Source organism: Zonotrichia albicollis, chromosome 6 (genome assembly GCF_047830755.1).
Source record: "Zonotrichia albicollis isolate bZonAlb1 chromosome 6, bZonAlb1.hap1, whole genome shotgun sequence".
Taxonomy (NCBI): domain Eukaryota; kingdom Metazoa; phylum Chordata; class Aves; order Passeriformes; family Passerellidae; genus Zonotrichia; species Zonotrichia albicollis.
Window position 1 is genome coordinate 47,364,778 of NC_133824.1, and position 18,635 is coordinate 47,383,412.

General features: G+C 47.1%; 2 protein-coding genes across 5 annotated transcripts in view; one reads left to right on the forward strand and one right to left on the reverse strand.

Annotated features, from left to right (window-relative positions):
* The window catches only part of PLCB2 (phospholipase C beta 2), a 40,348-nt gene extending 33,930 nt beyond the window's left edge, over positions 1 to 6,418 (forward strand). Inside the window, exon 31 of one of the 2 annotated variants that reach the window (XM_074543510.1) lies at positions 2,895 to 6,418. In XM_074543510.1, the coding sequence (XP_074399611.1) occupies positions 2,895 to 3,053 (159 nt within the window). In that variant the 3' untranslated portion in view covers positions 3,054 to 6,418. The other variant, XM_014272598.3, reaches the window with a different exon arrangement.
* The window catches only part of PAK6 (p21 (RAC1) activated kinase 6), a 38,526-nt gene continuing 24,883 nt past the window's right edge, over positions 4,993 to 18,635 (reverse strand). For all 3 annotated transcript variants that reach the window (XM_026797865.2, XM_005494819.3, XM_026797864.2), the window contains 7 exons: positions 17,163 to 17,765; positions 13,541 to 14,032; positions 13,165 to 13,298; positions 10,366 to 10,492; positions 10,061 to 10,186; positions 9,265 to 9,399; positions 4,993 to 7,012 (listed from right to left, as the gene is read on the reverse strand). In XM_026797865.2, coding sequence (XP_026653666.1) covers positions 6,845 to 7,012; positions 9,265 to 9,399; positions 10,061 to 10,186; positions 10,366 to 10,492; positions 13,165 to 13,298; positions 13,541 to 14,032; positions 17,163 to 17,765 — 1,785 coding nt within the window. In that variant the 3' untranslated portion in view covers positions 4,993 to 6,844. The remainder of the gene's footprint in view (positions 7,013 to 9,264; positions 9,400 to 10,060; positions 10,187 to 10,365; positions 10,493 to 13,164; positions 13,299 to 13,540; positions 14,033 to 17,162; positions 17,766 to 18,635) is intronic.

Here is an 18,635-nt window from a genome sequence, read left to right on the forward strand (position 1 = left end):
GAACCCACACAGACCCCAGAAGGACCAACAGCTCATCCCAGAGCTCCTGCTCTCTCTGCTTGACTCCAGTGTGTGGGAATGACCTGATTCTCCATTTGCAGCTCCAGCAGCAGGTACGGGTGGAATATGAGGAGAAGTTGAGAGCTCTGAACATGGAGGTTCAGGAGATGGTGAAGAACTACACCAAAGCCAGCTTTCCTGGAGAGCCACAGACTGGGAAGGAAGCAGGTCAGAGCATTCCTGAGGGAGAACAAGGCTCTGCAGATCAACTGGAAGCAAATATCCCAGTGGCAGAGGTGTCCAGGCTTACACTGGCAATGACTGAGCCCTCAGGAGCTGCAGTGGATGTGGAGATAGAAGAGAGCATATTCTGAGATGAGGCCCTTCCTTACTGCTCACTGCAAGAAGTTATATGGTGAAGTGACAACCAGCTTCACAAACTACTACCATCCCTTTCCATTCTGGGGAGCTCCTGAAGTCCTTCAGGAATGTACCACATTATTCCAGATATCTGGAAGCAGTCTGGAGAGCTCACCCTTCAGAGTACTGCACCTTCTGGCTTCCCCAGCCTGAGCTCTGAGGTATTTCAGCAGTGGGAAAGGGCCCGTGCCTGCAGACCAACACTCCCTGTTGGCATCACAGCAGCAGCTACAGGAATATTTACTCTGCATTCAGAACAGTTTTTAGAGTCAGTTCCCTCATCATTCCTCACATGCATCTCTTCACATCAGTCCAGCTCCTCCTGACACCTTCCACACGGTTCAATGAAACAGCAATAAACAAACCTAAACACTGATACAAAGAGACACCACAGGTGGGGATAAGGGTGGGAAATGGGCTCAGTCACAGCAAAGCACACCATGCTGTGTGTCCTACAGGAGAACAGTTACATCTGAAGCTGCATTAATAAACAATTACAAATGCTGCTAGAAAACAACCAAACCCCAGGTCAAGCAGGTATGAGACAGCATGTTCCAAGCCTAGTCTGAACACCCAACAAGAGTCCACCTCTCCCCTGTGGTGTCATCAGAGTACTGGAATTATGGATTGTACATTTCTGAGCTATTTATTTTCTAAAAAAAAATAAAACATAGCAGTTCTTAAACAGCGGGGTCACTTGTTACTTAGCTGCAGTTAGTGTGTGTGTGTCCATCTCCATGTGTGTGTCCAGGTGTCTGTGTAGCTGTATCCATGTGCCTGTGTTCATGTGTGTGTCTCTGTGTCTAGGTATGTACATGTACATCTGCATGTGTCCATTTGTGTGTCTGGTGTCTGTCCATTTGTGTCTGTATATCCACATGTGTGTGTGTGATCCATGTCTCAGGGTGGGACTGTGTGTGTGTCCACATGTCTGTCTGCGTCCATCTATCCAGCTGTGTCCCTGTGTATTCTCTGTGCCTGAGTGTGTGTTTGTGTCTGTCTTTGTATCCATGCATCTCTGTGTCCATGTCTGTCAGCATGTGGGTGTGTCTGCATGTCTGTGTCTCTGTAGCCAGGTATGTGTGTCAATCTTTGCGTCTGTCTTCTGTGTGTCTGTCCGTGTCCCTGTGTCTCACATCTGTCTATTCATGTCAATGTCACAGTGTCTGGGCCTGTGTGGCTGTGTCCATGTGGCGGTGTCTCTCTGCTCCACGTGTGTCTGTGTGCACGTATCTGTCAGTGAGTCTGTGTGTCCATGTCCCTGTGTCGCTGTCTGTCCACCTGTCTCTGTGGTGTTTGAGGCCCTTCCTCATCAGAGAGCAAAGATCCCAGCAAGGTCCAACTGCAGCCAGGGAGCAGTTGGAGGTTTTACCTTCAATCCAGAGAGGCAGCACTGGCAGTTCTAAAGCAGAGCACAGGGGCACTGAGCCCTGCATCCTACACCAGTGCGTCACCAGCTTTGGCCACTCAAACCCCTCCAGAGGAGCTTTTTAGAAGTTATTTTAAAGGAAAATTTGTCCCATCTCTCCCTGGGGGGAACCCAGACACCAATGTCAGACTAGAACATGGGCACAGAGTGGCCCCTTTTCCACACACTGCCAAAGTTTCAGGGCTGGTTTTTTTTCCCTCAAAGCATCTCTGGAAATGAATCCTGCAGAATAAACCTGGGTCAGAGAGAGACGCAGGGAAAGCCAGAACACAACAGCAGGGCCGGGGCTTGCAGGTTTTCCTTCCTCCAGGGCCACACCCTAAAGATTCTGTTGCACAGGGACAGTGGCAGGCAGGACATGCTCTGTCCCTTCACACAGCATGTGACAGGACAAACACTCCAAGTCAGGCTGGCCAGGTTCACTCTCACACCCTGCTCCTACCAACAGCACCAGCACAAGCTGTGACACTGGACAGCACCACTGCAGTCTCCTTCCCTCCATCCTGCCACAATTCCCAAACAGCTTCACTTTCCAGCCTGGAGACCTCTAACTCCTGCCTTGCCTTGAGTGCTCCCCCAGGAGCCATCTGAGAGCCAGCAGAACCCATTGCTCTGCCCTCCTCAAGCTGAGCTCCTCTGTCCCTTCCCCATGCAGAGCATCAGTGTCCCCACAGCTCTGAACAGCACAAACCCAGAGGCCAAAGCAAGGCCTGACACAGCACTGGGGCAAAATGCTCTGCAGGGGGTTCCTTGAGGCATGCGCATTTCAAAATTGACCAGAGCTCAGCTGGACTATGACACAGGGAACTTCAGCAGAGAGAATTCATGGCATTAATGTCCCCTGATGTTTGAAACCTGAGCAAGGAAATCCACCACAACAACTTGTGCCCTCACACAACCCCAGCACAGTTTCTGCACTGCAACCCTTCTGTTATGGAACCCAACACTGGCACAGGGGATTAATGCCAAATTTCATTAAAAACAGCTGTAATCTTTTACACAGATTTCACCTCAGTGCTAAATAACACCTAATTGTACTTTTCAGCATGCACACAGAAGCATCACTAAAAGCAAAGCCAGGGCTCCCATGAAGCACAGACCACACTCTGCATCACCCCCTTTCTCCCCATGGTGCCTCCAACACCTCCCTGCCTGTCTGCACAAAATGGGGGAAAGTTCTGCAAGATGGGAAATGGACAAATAAATAAATAATAAAGCATAATAAATAAAGGCACTAAACCAAATGTTACTGCAAGGGTTCCCGAGCACATCTTGAACCCGACCATCCCTCCCAGCAGCACAATTCAGTCACATCATGGTTGGTTACTCACAGACTCCAGAGGGGAGAGGCCATCTGATTTTCCAGCACTGTTTCTTCCCACGGGATTCAGACATCCTTGAGGATTCCTTCCTGTGCAGCCCTGCCCATGCTTTCACTTACCTGCCGGGCACAGGGCAATGTGGTATTTTGCTGAGACAGGCCTCTCATCAGGCCTGTCATTACACACAACTCCAGTTCAATGGCAATTGATACAATAACATCCAGTCACACACCGAACAGCAGCAGATTCAGGTACAATCTCTGATCCTTTCCAAATTTTCATCTTTTAAATGGCATATTTTAGATCTCATCCTGCGCCCAAAATATTTAAGTGAGGCCCAACCTTTGTACTAGATAATTAAAAATTAGATAATGGGGATGTCTAAAGCCAAGGAGGACTCCAACCCCAGCAAGGGACACAAACAGGAGACACTGTACCTAAATGACCCCAGTCCTTCTTACCTCCATAGCAAAGGTACTGCTGATGTGCCTAAGGCACTCAGAGAAGGAGCTGCTGCACAGTATCTATTCCATTTTAGAGATACTCTCATGCCCCACATGTATCTCACATGTCAAGATTCCCTGAGATTATCTAGATTATTACTTGTTATCCCATTTATAACTTGCTCAGGGCATAGCCAGCAGCTCTCCCCAGTCTGCAGGGGAAGGGTGGCACTTGTCTCAAACCAAACTGAACAATGTCAAATTCAGGAACCTCATTTGAACCAGGGTCCTTCTGTTGCCACTGGTTAAAAAACATGGGCCTCTACACAAAGATTTGTTTGGGTCCAAAAGAAATGGGATAATAAGCTGCTGCATCCAACATCAGAGGCCTGTTGGAGGGAGACAGGAACCATTATAGATAAAGCAGTGCAATTGGGATGTGACAGCACTGACAGACTCCCTGTTTGATTCAGCAAATTGTTCATATAAATACCATGTGCCATCTTCAAAGGCCTCCTGGATGCTGATTGCCAGAGCTATGCCAGCAAGGAAAAAGGCTCTATACCAGCAAAGCTGACAGGAAGGAAAATAAAAGGGAAGGATTCAGGGGAAACATGACATAGAACAGCAGCAAACCCTGAGACACAAGTGCACCCTTGTAGAAAAGGAAAGATACTCAGAGAAAACAGCATCTCTGAGCATAATTACCCACTGAGTAGGCTCTGGGCTCGTCAGAGAAGAGGCTGCACCTTGCTGTACAGTCAGATGTCACCCAGCATACATGAAATCCCGACCTGAACACTACTGCAATTCAAATTCCAAACCTGCTCTGCATCCTCATTCTCCTGCCTGGCTGCCTGGTTCCTGGGGAAGGATCTGTCGGCCCTGGGGACGGAGCTTCAATCTCTCAGCTAATCTAGATTTATCTTAGGATTTATGTTTGATTCCACACTCATCTAAGTAATGGAGCAGTTAATTGGTGCTGGGCCGTGCATGAACTGCAAAGAGAGAAACATAAGAAGCAGGAATTTAATTCTACACTGCACAGGAAGACCGCTCCTTTCTGCATTCCTCAGAAATATGGTAATGAGATTTTAAAATTTTATAAGATACTTGAAGGCAATTTTTCCAGGACCTTCCCTCACTGTGTTTAGTTGGATTTGGACTAAAGTATAAAATGGTGTTAAATGCTAAACCTGTCATCCCTCTCTCCCAGAAGCCTTTGTTTCAGGGCTCAGGATCCAGGCTCCTGCCCCAGTCTCCTCTTGTTTTAGAAGCCATATAGCCACAGAACGGGGAAGTTAGAGCAGACTCCAAGGTTCACACTCGCATCTCTGAACTACAGACATATTTTTAAGCATCTCAACACTTTAACAGGTTTATGAATAAATCAAGAACTACTTTAATTTAAAACACAAGTGCAAAGGATTCACAACTAAAGACAGGCAGGACTGTTTGTTTCAAATTACAAATCTTTTCCAAGCCCTGCTTTTTTTGCATTAAAAAAAAAGTAATATATCTGGAATACAGAAACATTTTACATCAAAAATTTTCCAGTGCAGCTAAGGAGGAGCTTAATGAATTAATTTCAACCAACTCCATCGGCCCAAACTTAGACATCCAGTTTACAGAAACCCCCTACGACCTCTCTACCTGCCATGGGTGAGAGAGAGAGTGATTTTGTCCTTCAGCAGATGTCAACTCTAGAGCTGTTGGCCCAGGGGTGTTCCTCTCCCCATGGGCTACAGAGCCAACCTACACATTCTGCAGACTGGGTGCCCACCCTCTGCTGGCTGGCAGCAGTGCAGATGAATTCCATCCCAAATTACTTCAAGTAATCAACCATGGCTTCAATTTTGAAGCAGGATCTGTAGCTGGAGCAAATAGCAGAGGACAGAGGTTATGAACATCTTCTGAAGAAAATGCAGTTCTGAGGTCTGTTTCTGAGACAGCAGGACTGTCCTGAGAATACCTAAAAGTCCAAAATCTTGGTATCTGGAGTTTCAAAGCAAGATCCCAGCTCCACATCTACAAATATATTCTTGAGACCTCACAACAACACACACCATCACTGTACAATGTTAATCCCGACCTAGAGTCCAATTACCTTGAGGATCTCACTGATCAGAGAGTGCAGCATACAAAATACCTAAAACTACATCGAAATAGCTGAAAAGAGCTGTTTAGACAACCAGAAACCTTCCAGATTAAAGGGCTGACAGGGAAGGGCAGACCAATAGCCAGACAGCAGCACACAAACACAAAAATCAATCCTGGGATATGCAGGATAGCTCAAATATTTCCATTTGGTCTCCTACAGCATCCCCAAAATGCTACCCAATAACTGCACCAGGGCAGCACTTCTCAGCCTCTCCAGAGAGAAAGGACTGGGAAGGCAAGCCACAGGAGCATGCTGTTCACATTCCAACCAGCACACAAGGTGTTGCAAATGGTGAATTTTTAACCATAAGATCCTGGTGGTAAGAGCACCTGGTCTTCATAGAGTCCACTTTGAGGACTGTATCCAAGGGTTTCCCCCTCCAAAAGTTTAAAATCATGAAATGGATTCAAGATTGACCACTAAACCATACACATTCTGCAGCAAAAGAGAAGCATGTTGATGCAAGAGAGCCACTTAGAAACAAATATATACATATCACATCTGATCCCTAAGGAAGTGTGTGCAGGTTTCTAGGTCCATATTTAACCAAGGGAAATTAAAATAATCTGTGAAAAGGTCTCAGAGGAAAAAAAAAAGGTCTTTGTGCATTGACAGTTTAAAGGGGTCTGTGCCCCAAAGTGAGTCAGCTCATGGCTCCAGTGCACAATGAAGGAAACAAAGATCACATTTCTAAGTGGGGAATATCGTTCCAGCTCAGTAGTCAGCAGCCTGGGTGTGCAGAAACCCACAGACATTCAGAAACACAACTTCAGACTCCACTTTCGAATGCCATCCTTCGGCAGCAGTGACCTGCAAGCCATGGAATACCCGCTTTATCCTTGAGACAGACTTGGTCTCACTCAGATCCAGTCTGTATTGATTGTCTTCAGCAAAGGAGAAGCCACAGGAGGCTGAGGATGCATGGACAGGATTCACATTTGTCCTCCAAAACAATCACTGGCAAGTTCCAAGCACCATTCACAGGTTGAGACTGCCTGGGCTCTTTGATTTTTTCTATATATTTCTTTTATAAACATTCCTTTTCCCTAGAGTTTCCCCTCATATAAAGTCAGCAGGTGGAGGTGCGCTTCCTGTACTGTTGGATAAGGGGCACCAAGCACTCTGGAAGTCCTGTCTGGAGCAAAAACGGATGATCCAGAAGTTCTTGTGCTGTTGCTCTTTCCAATGGATCTCGTGTCAACATCCTCTCCAAGAAGTCTCTCAGAACTGGGGAGGTCTGTGAAAAAGCAACCAACCAAGTCAACCCTGCAAAGGGCCCAGGCACAGCTCGTGCAACACCAGGCTGCCAAGGTGGGTGTGGTTAAAAGGATCCTGCACATTCCCAGTCTGTATCCCTGTTTTTCCAGCAATGTGACATGGGTCACATGCTTTTTATGCTATGGACATAACTTTCTGTCACTGCTAGGCACAACACTTAGGCTGTTTTCTTTTCAATGGGATACAGTCAATTAACTAAGACTACCTGCCACATCCTTCCATTTGAATTACTTCTGCTTCCCATTTTGTTACTTAAACTTTCCTGGATCTCAGCTCAAAAACTCTGCAGGACTCCTGCTACCTGGGCAAAGCACTTGAGTGGGAAGGGGGCATCAACCCATTCTTTTACTGGTCACAGATTATGGAAAGGCAGTTAAATAGAGTTCTCTGTCACCCTGATTTCTTAATATTTTCTAAGCCTTCTAGTGTTGACATTTTTGTATCGAACTTTCTCACACACTTCCTGTAGATAGTTCATTGTTTTACATTCCTTTATAGAAGAGGAGAAAGTTGACAGACTGTTAGTTTGTCCAGTGTCATTGGAGAGGTGGCACTGTCACCCTCCAATCCACTGTCACGTTTGGAAAACTATAAATGTTAGAGTCAGAAAATAAACTTCCCTTTTACCTTCACCTTGAGAACAGCAGTGTGTGCTTGTGTTCTTTCGTATCCTATAGCGACAGTTCTCCCCTAGGTTCCGAGAGCCTGAAAAACCCTCGTGCTAGTGGTACAAGAAGATGAAGAAGCTGCAGCACCAGTACCAAAAAGCTGAATGACCTCACAGGTTTGTCCTTTGGAAGGGGTGTAAAAGCCTCGTAGTAGGTAGCCCCAAGCATCACTTCATGACCCTGCACATCTCTGACTGGCTTAATGCTCTGCATTATTAAAATGGAATTAAAAAATTATCTTGGCATATATTTATTTATTGTAATGCTGATAATTACACCCAGTTTAGACTGGGGGCATTTTCCCAGCTCTGGTTCCCTCAGTAGGTCCTGAAATACTGTTCACTCTGAGATACTGCTCATCTCAGGAGTGCTTTGGATGACTTCACTTAGGATTGCTGGAGAAGACACCACACAGCTCAGGACAAGTGTCAGGATCCAGCCTGTATCCCTGTCTATAAATCTGCCCATGCTTTAGCAATGCAGCAGGGATTATCCTAGGTCACATCCCTTTAACCTGCTGCCCCCAGAACTGCAGTCACCGACCACAGTGAGCCATGAATGGGCACCAGAATGGAAGGCTGGATCCACAGCTGGAGCTTCACTCCAGCAGGACACTGGGGAGGATGCCCACCAGCCTGTAAATCGGCCTGCTGGAAGCCAGTCTGCTTCCCAGTACAAAGTGGAGCAGAGCAAGACCGTAACCAGCTCTGGTTGTCACAGCCTGTGGCATGGCCATGTCACCAAGCAAGGTGTGACCCAGACCAGGATGGTTTTACACTGCCCAAGGAGAGCAAGCACCAGGTCCAGAATGTGACCGTGAAATTTTAATTAGTGTTGCTAAGGCAAAAAGGAAAGAACAGCTGTTGATGTTGGAATGTGTGCTGTTAGTTCAGCAGTCTCCTCTCTTAAATAATTCAGTTTTAGCAGCTGCAGATGCTCTGATTAATTGGAAAGGCTGGGTAGCTCAGGATGCTGCAGAAGCTGTTTGATCTCTGAGGCTGGGCATGGAATGAAAGGAAGACTTCTTTAAGCGGGCACTGAAAGGTGAGCACTACTTCCTATGTCACTGCTACTTTTTCCTAACAAACCACGGAGCCAAGTTCACCTTCTGAGCTGCTGCAGTGTCTCTGTGAGTTTGCATCTGTCCTGAGCTCACCTGCTCTGACCATAATGCATCCTTTGTAGTCCTGAAGGCCATGAAGCTGAAAACTCTCATGAGCAGGAATCCTCCTGTTCCCTTCCCTGGAAGATAAGCTACTCAATCAACATCAGTAAGCTGGGAACTGCTGGGTGCACCTGAAGCAGCTCTGACCTGCACTCTCCATTTATGCCCAGGTGCCCTCACACTGCCAGGGCTGTTTCCTAAAGCAGCCACCAGCTGTCAGCAGCAGCTTGCAGCCACTAAGACCCTGAGGCCAAAGCTGTTCCCCAAGAAACATGTCCTAGCAAGTCCATTTCCACAGCCAGCTGTACTGGGAACAGCTGATATAGATATTTGCCCATGATAACCATCAGGCTTACAAGTGCTTGGCAGTATGCTCACCCTGTGGAAGTTTTTCAGTTTGGGAGGAGGGCTGTCCCGGAGTCTCTTCATTGCCTGGACTGGAGAATCACTGAAGTAGGGGGGTTCTCCATCTACCATCTCTATGACCATGATCCCCAGGGACCAGATATCCACCTGTGGGAGACAATGTCATAGCAATACACACACTCCAGAGGAGCAGGTCTTTGTTTAGCTGCTTTCACAAAGACCACAACACCCCACTCATGACAAATGGCACTGAGAGTCCAACACTGATGCCCTTAATGCTTTTGGGCTCCTTACAGAAGTTTAACAAAGTCAATTTTGCACCCAGGACTGAGCCGTGCTGGTGTTGCAACATGTAAAGGTGTGCAAGTAACTGCCTGTACCTGGCTGGATGGTAAACAAAACTAGTCAGTCTGCTGCCACCTGCCCAGAACTCCAGAGCTCCCATGTCTGCTTTCCTGAGGTGAGCCTCTCAGAGCCCACATGTCCCCCCCTCCATCACCTTTATGGAACTGATTTACTGATCCCTATAATGTCACAGGCTGCTCCTCACATCGGTCCACAGCAGACACAAGTCCAGGCCAAGCTTTAGGTGTAAAAATACAAATAGTTGATGCCTTGTTCCTAGAAGCAGAACAATCTGGTTTTCTACTGATTTAGGAAATATTGATGTTAACACCATCAAAGCAGTAGTCATAGTTGGGTTTATTTTCTAAATAGAATCTAGAGACTTCCTAGAAAAGCCAATAGCTATTTTGTGACACTTCAGACTGTTACTTGCTCTCCTGCTATTAGGGAGGTGGTCCCTTACCTCGGTGGTGTATGGTATCCTTGCAATGACTTCTGGAGCCATCCAATAAGGAGTACCCACCAGGGATTTTCTTTTAGGTACATCTTTACTGATCTGAGCACAGAAGCCAAAATCAGAGAGTTTGACCTGTACAAAGAGAAAAGCAACCAACCTTAAAAATAAGCCTTAAACAACACAGAGGGAAATGCTACAGACAAAAAGAGTAAAAGGACAAGGGGAAAACAAGGGATTGGGAGCAGAAAGGAAGTAAGAGACAGAAGCTGCAGCAGCACAAGACAGGAAACAATTTGTCTGAGGAAACACACCCTGCCATCCAACGTCAGAAGGATGGAGTCGCTCTTGATGTCTCGGTGAATGACCCCCTGAGAGTGGAGATAGGTCAGGGCCTGCAGCACCGACTCACACACTGTGGCAATCTGCTCCTCGTTCAGCCTGCAATTACAGACAGGGCACTTAAACTGTGCAGAGCACAGCGCTCCTCACAGGGGCACAGGGGTTGAAACACAGATACTTTGGTTCCCTGTGACAATCACCATCTCACCATCACCATTCTTCCACGTCTGTTACACTGAGGAAAACATTTTTTACTTGAGGCTTGACAACTTTAAAGTTTTCATAGGTATAATATCGAGAAATTGCACTTCGAGCTCTGTACCTAAATTCATCCTGCAAGATGCTGTTTCAAGCAGTTCTGACAGGCAGCAGTGCTGCTTGATGCCAAGGTGCTGCAGTAACTGGTGAGACAGCTTTTTTTAAGCAAACACAGTAAAGACATTATTCACAAGGCTTATTGTGCAACTGTATCCACAAAACATCCAAATGCATAATTCGACAGTGAATATAGGGATCCTTTAGGAGCCTTTAGGTGTTTGCAGACACCTGGGGTACACTCACACATAGCTAAAGATAGCACAGGCTACAAGCAGGGAAGGCACTACTGATTTCTACCACTGTTAGCACACGGAAATGAGCCCCAAGAAGCCCCTCTTTAGAAGCTGTTGCTAGAACAGCAATACAGAAACCTTCACAACCAAGTGAAAATGGTAGAAATGAAAATTCTCTCCTGTACCTGGGGACAGTGACAGCTCTGCATGTTTACACTGAGCAATGCTAGAAGCAAATGATTTCAAAGAATAGATGAAGTACCAATTTGAGTACTGTGGATTCTCAGCCTATCTCTAGCAGTTGTTCTGAACAACCCCTGGTTGAGGACAGAAATGAAACCTCCTCAAATTCGGATCTGCAAGTGAGCCTAAGGAGAAGAGAGCACTCAGAAGGCAGAACTGTGCAGTGAACAGTACCTTCTAAACCCATAACAATTCCTATACCATCAGCTGAGAAATCTACACTTGTGCTGCTTGTCTGGCATCCCATACCTTACTCTTCCAAACCAGGACAGCTACAAGGTTGTACCTGCACAGTGCCACACTGATGGCAACTAAATCTGAGGGATATCAGGGGGCTACTTCTGTCTTTAAAATTTAATCTGAAAAGGGAAAGGGACAAAGGCTACCTGTGGCACTTCCCAGCACACCAACCAATGCCTTTAGGAACAGTGCTTTTCCTTTCATAGTGCCTGAGCTGATCCACCTGAAAGCCCTGGGGTTCCCAAAGATCACAGGAGGTGCACTTTCACCCTGTCACGTATGCAATTTGGTTTCAGTCAAGTGACTGCATAGTGTAAAACAGATTACTGGAGGATTACCTCACTCCTGGAGATGTAAATCACTTACCCCCCTCAGCAAAAGTTTAATGACTGCAATGATGGCATTTTCCTTCCTGGGAAAAACTGATAAAGGTTTGCAGCTTACTTCTGATAAATGTTATGGTTATAACAGATCCTTCTTCCATCATGAGGTTAAAAAAAAAAGCAATCTCTAACAGGTTTAAAGGAAGCTTCTTTAAACAAATCTGGGCTGAGGTCTCACTGGTGGATATAAATACACAGACCCTTCATAAACCTCATCACTTTTTATCTGCAATCCAGTACTAGCCAAGAGCTACAGGAGTTTCATTGGCCCTGTAAGCTGTAACTGAGCACTCCTCAGAATTAAATGTTGGCTTGCAAACCCTGAGATGCCTCTGAACTCAATTCTGGAAGGGCCTGAAACGGTAAGTGTCTCCAGGGCACTCCTTCCAAGTGGGGTTGTGGAAGCTACCGAGGACAATGTGGCTCTTGATGCCTCTCAAAATTATACTTCCAAAACTCAGAACCCAACAGAGCAAGATACATGCCTTAAATCCATCAAGCAGAGTAAGATACACGCCTTAAACCCACCACAGGACCTAGGCCAAGCACATATGTGAACTAAAGGTATACTATGGTCTTTTAAAAACTGAATACAATTCGTGCTATCAATACTGCCTAACTGTAATCCAGTTAAGATCCAGAATCTTCCAAAAAGAAACTCTCATCCTACAGACCTTCTTGGTCTTCTCTCCACTGGCATTCCCTGTCCCAGTTTCCAGCCTTGCAGGACTGCTCTGAAGCAGGAGGAGGGTGCTCCAGAGTCGTGGGGAAGACACAATCACCATAACTGCATCATCAGAACACCTTCTGAGAGGGACCAGAGGCCGTCTGAGAACAACTTATTTGCCCTACAGAAATGCCTTGGGTTCTACTGAATATGAAGCAACATAGACAAGGAAACAAATTTAGGAGAGTGTCCAGTAGTTGCTATCTTTAGGCAATGAAATTTGGGAAGGAGTCCAGATCTCAAGGCTTTGCTGCACTTCTCCAGAGAAGTTAGTGAGGTTGAATTTGAGGCTAAGGTTGCACCACTGAAAACTATTTCTTTAATACTTATTCAATGAAGGTCCTGGCCGGGATTCAACAGATACAGTAAACACTTATATAAGTACTGTGTTTTACAGGGAAGGTCATCAAGGAGATGACTAGTGGGTATCTAAAGGGATCAGTACTTTAAATTAGTCCCTTCTACATCAGAAGTATTATCACATACTCAAAATTGGTAACAGTTATAAACTGTAGTAGTTTCAGGGCACTGCAAACACAAGATCTCTAAGGGAACCAATTTGTCCCAGAAATCCCCACTCTGCTGTCCTTGCTCTCCCATGTTGATGTCTGGGATTTTGCTTTATACCTGATCTGAGACACGATGTCTGTGAGGGCTCCTCCCTGCAGGAACTCCATCAGCACCCAGAGCTCTTCTCCCACGAGGTAGCTCTTGTACATCTCCACGACGTTGACATGTTGATAGTCCCTCATTATCACCACCTGTAAAACCACAGTGGACAAGTGACCACCACAAAATCACTCACCACACTTCATCCTATCCAACCAAGCGAGCACACACAGCCCTGCAACCGCAGCACAGAGCCTCCATCCCCCCAGCAATAGCTGGTCTTGGTATGAGCATAACACCAGTAAAAGGAAGATGATCCTGCTCTTCCCTTGCTGTTGCCACACTGATGGCTCCAGTGAGGACAGCAGAGTCCCGCTGTCTCCAGCACTCTCACCTCATTGAAGAGGAGCTCCCGGCGCTGCTGCTTCCTCAGGTCCATCATTTTCACGGCCACCTGGCGCCCCGAGTGCTTCTCCCGAGCGATGCACACGATTCCTGTGGAGCCCTCCCCAATCTTGATGTAGTTTTCCAGCAGTGCCCTGGGATCTCCTTGGTCCACAACCATCCTGAGGGCAGCTTTGAACTGCTCGTGAGTCACAACCACAGGGTCCTCACTGGCTGGCTGCCCCTTCCCAGCAGAGTCCTGGGGCAGGTGGAGGTTGCTGGAGCTGGTCTGGGTCTGCCTGTTCCTGGGGGACCCTGCTGGGGAGGGCCGGCCTGGTGGCACTGCCACAGCCTTCTCTGCTGTTGGGGACTTCTGGGGGGTCCCAGCTTCGGAGATCATCCTGGGGAACTCGGAGGCAGGTTGGTCTGGGGGGAGAGACTGGGCTTTGGCTGCAGGGCTGTGCGGGGAACCCCACTGCTGGGGCTTGAAGAAAGCATTAGGCTTCAAGAAGAACAAAGAGGAAAAACAAAGTGATGGTTGGATTAACAAGCAGAGAGGTGAGGAATCAGCTCTGTGTCATCCCACTCTGCCCTAGCACACCTGGGAGCAGACTGGAGTCAAGAGCTTCAGGTTCTTGTCTCCAGGTCTGTCCAACACATGGCTTGGATGAAGATCTCCTTAGATGCAAGATCTTCAAGAATCCCTTGGGGAATGGGTGCTATGCTTTAGCGGCCTCCAAACTGAGACAGTTTAAAGGGAACATGCTTTAAGAAAACCACCAAGACACAAAACCCACAGAAAAAAACCCCAGCTGCTAAAAAGCATTCCAACCTTGCCACCAAAAATCAGGGGCAACCTGTGCTGCAGAGAATTTGAAAATCCTTTATCCCTCCATGCCTCTGATCTTCCTTTGTATAAAAGGAAAGGGGATTCATGCCAAGGCTGTAAATCACTTTGAAGTTTTGGCCTAATTCCCTTTGGGTAATTACACTCTGCCTACTGAAAACACTCTCTGCACTTTCCACTGGTACCTGCAGAGCATTCCTGTCGATCAAGCATGGAATTAGCTCTCCACTTTGGGAAAAGCACCAGGCACCAGGACAGCTGGAGGCAGTCAACACAAGACTCCTGCTACACAGAGCCACCTGCCCCCTTGCTGGCTTAAAACTGACCTGCAGTGCATTTGGATTAGCAATGCTCGAGGTTTTTGGAGACCTCCCACTCAAATGACAAGCAGGCCCAACCCTAATTAGTGTAGGAGATGTAGTAAGATCACAGCCTGTGGGAATGTGGCTTCAGGATATGCATTCCCATGCCAGGAAGGATAAACACTGTCGTGCTAATACTCACCCTGGAAATGTTGATTAATTAAAATCAACAACATTTAGCAGGTGAGGTACAAAATACATTATATACGTACATATGTATATGTAAAATATACATAGTATATGTATATAAATACATGCAAAATAATAGTAGATCTGTCAAAGAAGCAACTTCAGAAAGAGCAAACCCATCATTTATATTATAGGGCAAAACAGAAACTTCAAAGCAAAAAGCTTTTTCTTTCTCACAATTCAGAGAGATTATTAATAAAGTTAATAATATGGGCATGGGAACTGAAAACTGCCAATCGAGAATTTTTTACAAGAGCACTCATTTTCCCTGTCTCAGACAGGGAATAATTGTGTAGGATTTAATTCTATGCACTTTGGGTTTTAATCAAGGATTTTTGTCAAGAGCAGAATCTGCATAAGCCTCACACACAGAGAGGCCCTGGAAAACACGACTGAGCAGCATCAGGGCACAGCACAAACACAACTGCCTGTCAGGAGCTCCTTCCTCCCCTACACCAGCTCCACCCCTGCAGTCCTGTGCTGACATGCTCACAGCAACACAGAATTTACTTCCCAAATCTTGTTTTGTCTCAGAAGAGAGAAAAAAACCCACGTTTTACATAACCCAGAGCATGCAGAAGGGCACACAACATGCATGCAAGCTCACACATGTTTGCTTAACCACATATAAGTCTTATTTCCTGCTCCTGTAATCTGACAGTCCCCATGTACCTGTTCTCTGTCTTGGGACATTTTGAGGTGTCACTGGTTCTACCACTCCTTCCCTTCATAAGGAAGGTGCATTCAAACTTACCATGGTGCTTTTCAAGGCACCACCTTTTCACTCCAGCCAGCTACCCAGCCAAGTGGTGGATGCTCCATCTCTGGAAGTGTTCAAGACCAGGCTGGAGCAGCCTGGTCTAGTGGAAGGTGTCCCTGCCCATGGTAGGGGGTGGAACCCAATGGACACTGAGGTCTCTGCCAATCCAAACCAGTCTGGGATTCCATGATTCAGTTATATTATTGTTCCTTTAATCTGCAGTTACACATTTCTTACACATCATCAGCTCCATCAGAGCAGGAGACCCAGGTTTTCATGATCAGAGGCTGGTAAGAACATCTTAGATAAACAACTATGGCACAGATCCCTCACTGGATCTGTGGGAGATAGATTAGTCCTAAAGGTCTGCCCTGTTCCTCTCCTCTGACAACCACTGGAGCTCACACAATCCCAAGCACATTCACTGGGCTGGCAACTTCTGGTCCTGCTCCTGGAAGTGCTGAGCATGGCAAAGACACTCTGGGGAAGAAAGAAGTGGCCAGTTCTAGGTACTCAGGGGACAGGCCTCGAAGCAATTTAAATCAGCCCAGAGTCACTGAGACAGCAATAAGTGCACTTTGTGTTACACAAGGACCGCATTCTTTCAAAATCCTCTCCCTTGGAAAGAAAAGCCACTGTGCTCAAAGCCTTGAGCCTGGATCCTTACACAAACTGCAAGAAACTGGACTGGAGACATCTCCTCCCTGCAACACCCTTCAGTACAGTCAGGCTGGTTTGGACAGTGGTTCCTGTCATCATCCTCCCAGTTCAGAGCTGTTGGGAATCAGCCAGGCCCAGCATCACCTTTGAAGCCATGCACAGAAGACAGATGCTGGGTCAGCCCAGAATGGAAAAGAAGCAATGGTTGCATTTCCTATCCAGTACCAGGAACCAGAGATTTTCAGTTTAACAAGAAATGAGTCATCCATTCAGGACAGCTTTCCTGGGGGAGCTGTAGCTATGAGCCTTTACAAAATCCAACAGTCTGACTTCCTGTGTGACAGCACCGTGGGTGCTGCTGCAAACCCTGCTGCTGTAGTGGCCTGGCAGATAGAGCTATAACCAACACACTCCCCCAAGTTAGTTCTGGTTTACACAGGCAGAAAAATACTGTGCTAATGCAAATCGTGGCAATTTCCCAAATGGCAAAGGCTTTTTGGGGCCAGCAGAATGGCATTGCAGCTATGCCTTTACCTCACAGAAGGCAGTGACTAAGACCCCTCGTCCTTCCCAGCCCACGCTCCTGCAGCTCCGCCAAACCTTCTGCTGGAGATCTGGCTGCCATCCTGAGCTGTGCCTTGCAGCATCTCGTGGAGCTCAGGCGGACCACACATTTCCTCTGCTCAGGACTATTTAATTCCAACATTAATCATAACAAGAACAGATGGTTACCCGATGTTTGCAATTAAATTGGCTGTATATGTAACCTCTGGAACTGTAAAGTCAACACTGCAGTCCAGTGAATAACTCCTACCTTGATCTGCAGGGGAGGGCCCGGCTTGTTTGAGGTGCTGGACGAGGGGAACACGCTGCGCAGGAGCCTCCTCTTGAGGCTGTTCTCCCGCGATTTGGAGTTGGGGCTGCCCTCCCCCGAGGGCCTGGCGCTGGGCTGGCGCTGAAGCCAGCCCTCCTCCGGGCTCCTCATGGCCGTGTCGCTGTCCCCTGGCACAGCGGGCACGTGCTGCAGCCCAGAGATGCGCTGCACGCAGCTGCCATCGGCGCCCTGGAACTCCGAGGGCCCCAGGGACTGGGCTTTTGTCACCATGCCGTTGGGATGAGATTGCCCTTCCAGGCGGGGCTTGTAATCCGGCCACATGGTCTGCCTCCGGGCCACCTTGGACCCACCATTGCAGTTGAGGTAGTTCCCATACTTGTCTGCCCAGTCTCCTTCAGGACTCTGAAGGTACATGTCTGGGGGTCTCTCATCTCCCAGGAGCCCAAGGGACTGGGCTCTCCTCCTGCTGGTGGGGCTTCTGCCTCTCAGAGTGTTCGAGCTGATGGCAGAAAGCTTCTGGATGTCATTGAGCAACCCAGAGATGTAGCCTTCCACTTCCACAGTGCTGCCCCGCACCACGGTCTGGGAAACACAGGCAAGGTAAGAAACAAGTCAGTGTTGTAAGAATCAAGGCTCAATTTGTCTTACCAAAGGTTAGATTTTGTACATATAGCCAAAGACAACTCAAGGAATTCAGGAAAAATTACCAATTTTTGTCTTTTGTTTCAATGTCCTTTACTGAGGGAAAATAAAAGTCCTTGGGTTACATCCCGCTGTCAGAGCAGCAGTGCTGTCAGCCAGAACAGTCAATTCTGCTGTTGTGCTCACATTCTAAAAGACTAAGTTAGAGCAAAACTGGGATATTTCAACACTCCTGGCTTTCTTGTGCTGAAACTGTGTGACACTACATACATCACTAATGCTCTCACCGAGCTCCTGAAATATTAGTTCTCAGAAGCTCCAGCATGCTGCAAGCTCCATTTGCAAAACTCACCTTTGCTGTGCCAACACAAGGTTCATCTCTCCCCTGAAGCACTCTCAATAGCGTTGTAATCAGCGTCCCTCAGTCTGCTTCTCTACAATTTCAGCTAATACATCCCAATCCTGACCACTGCAGACTGTGCTGTTCCAACTCTGCCTCCCTGCTCTACTCTGCCAAGCTATTATAATTAAAAATGATGAACAAAGGGTCACAGCAGCTCACAACTGCCCTGTAAGCAAACACTGAAGAACAAGGCTTCCATCCAAACAGGCACCAGCTCTGTACAGTAGGACAACCTGAAGCTGTTGGTATATTAGGTAGTGTTCTACCTTGTTTTTTTCTAGAACTGAAAAGCTTCTTTAGCTTTTCTAGTGCTGGGAACCAAAAGGTTTCATTTCTCCACAGAAATTTGCAGCACAGGATCACTCCTACACTTTCCTGAACCTCTGCTGGAGGAAAGTCCTTCCCTG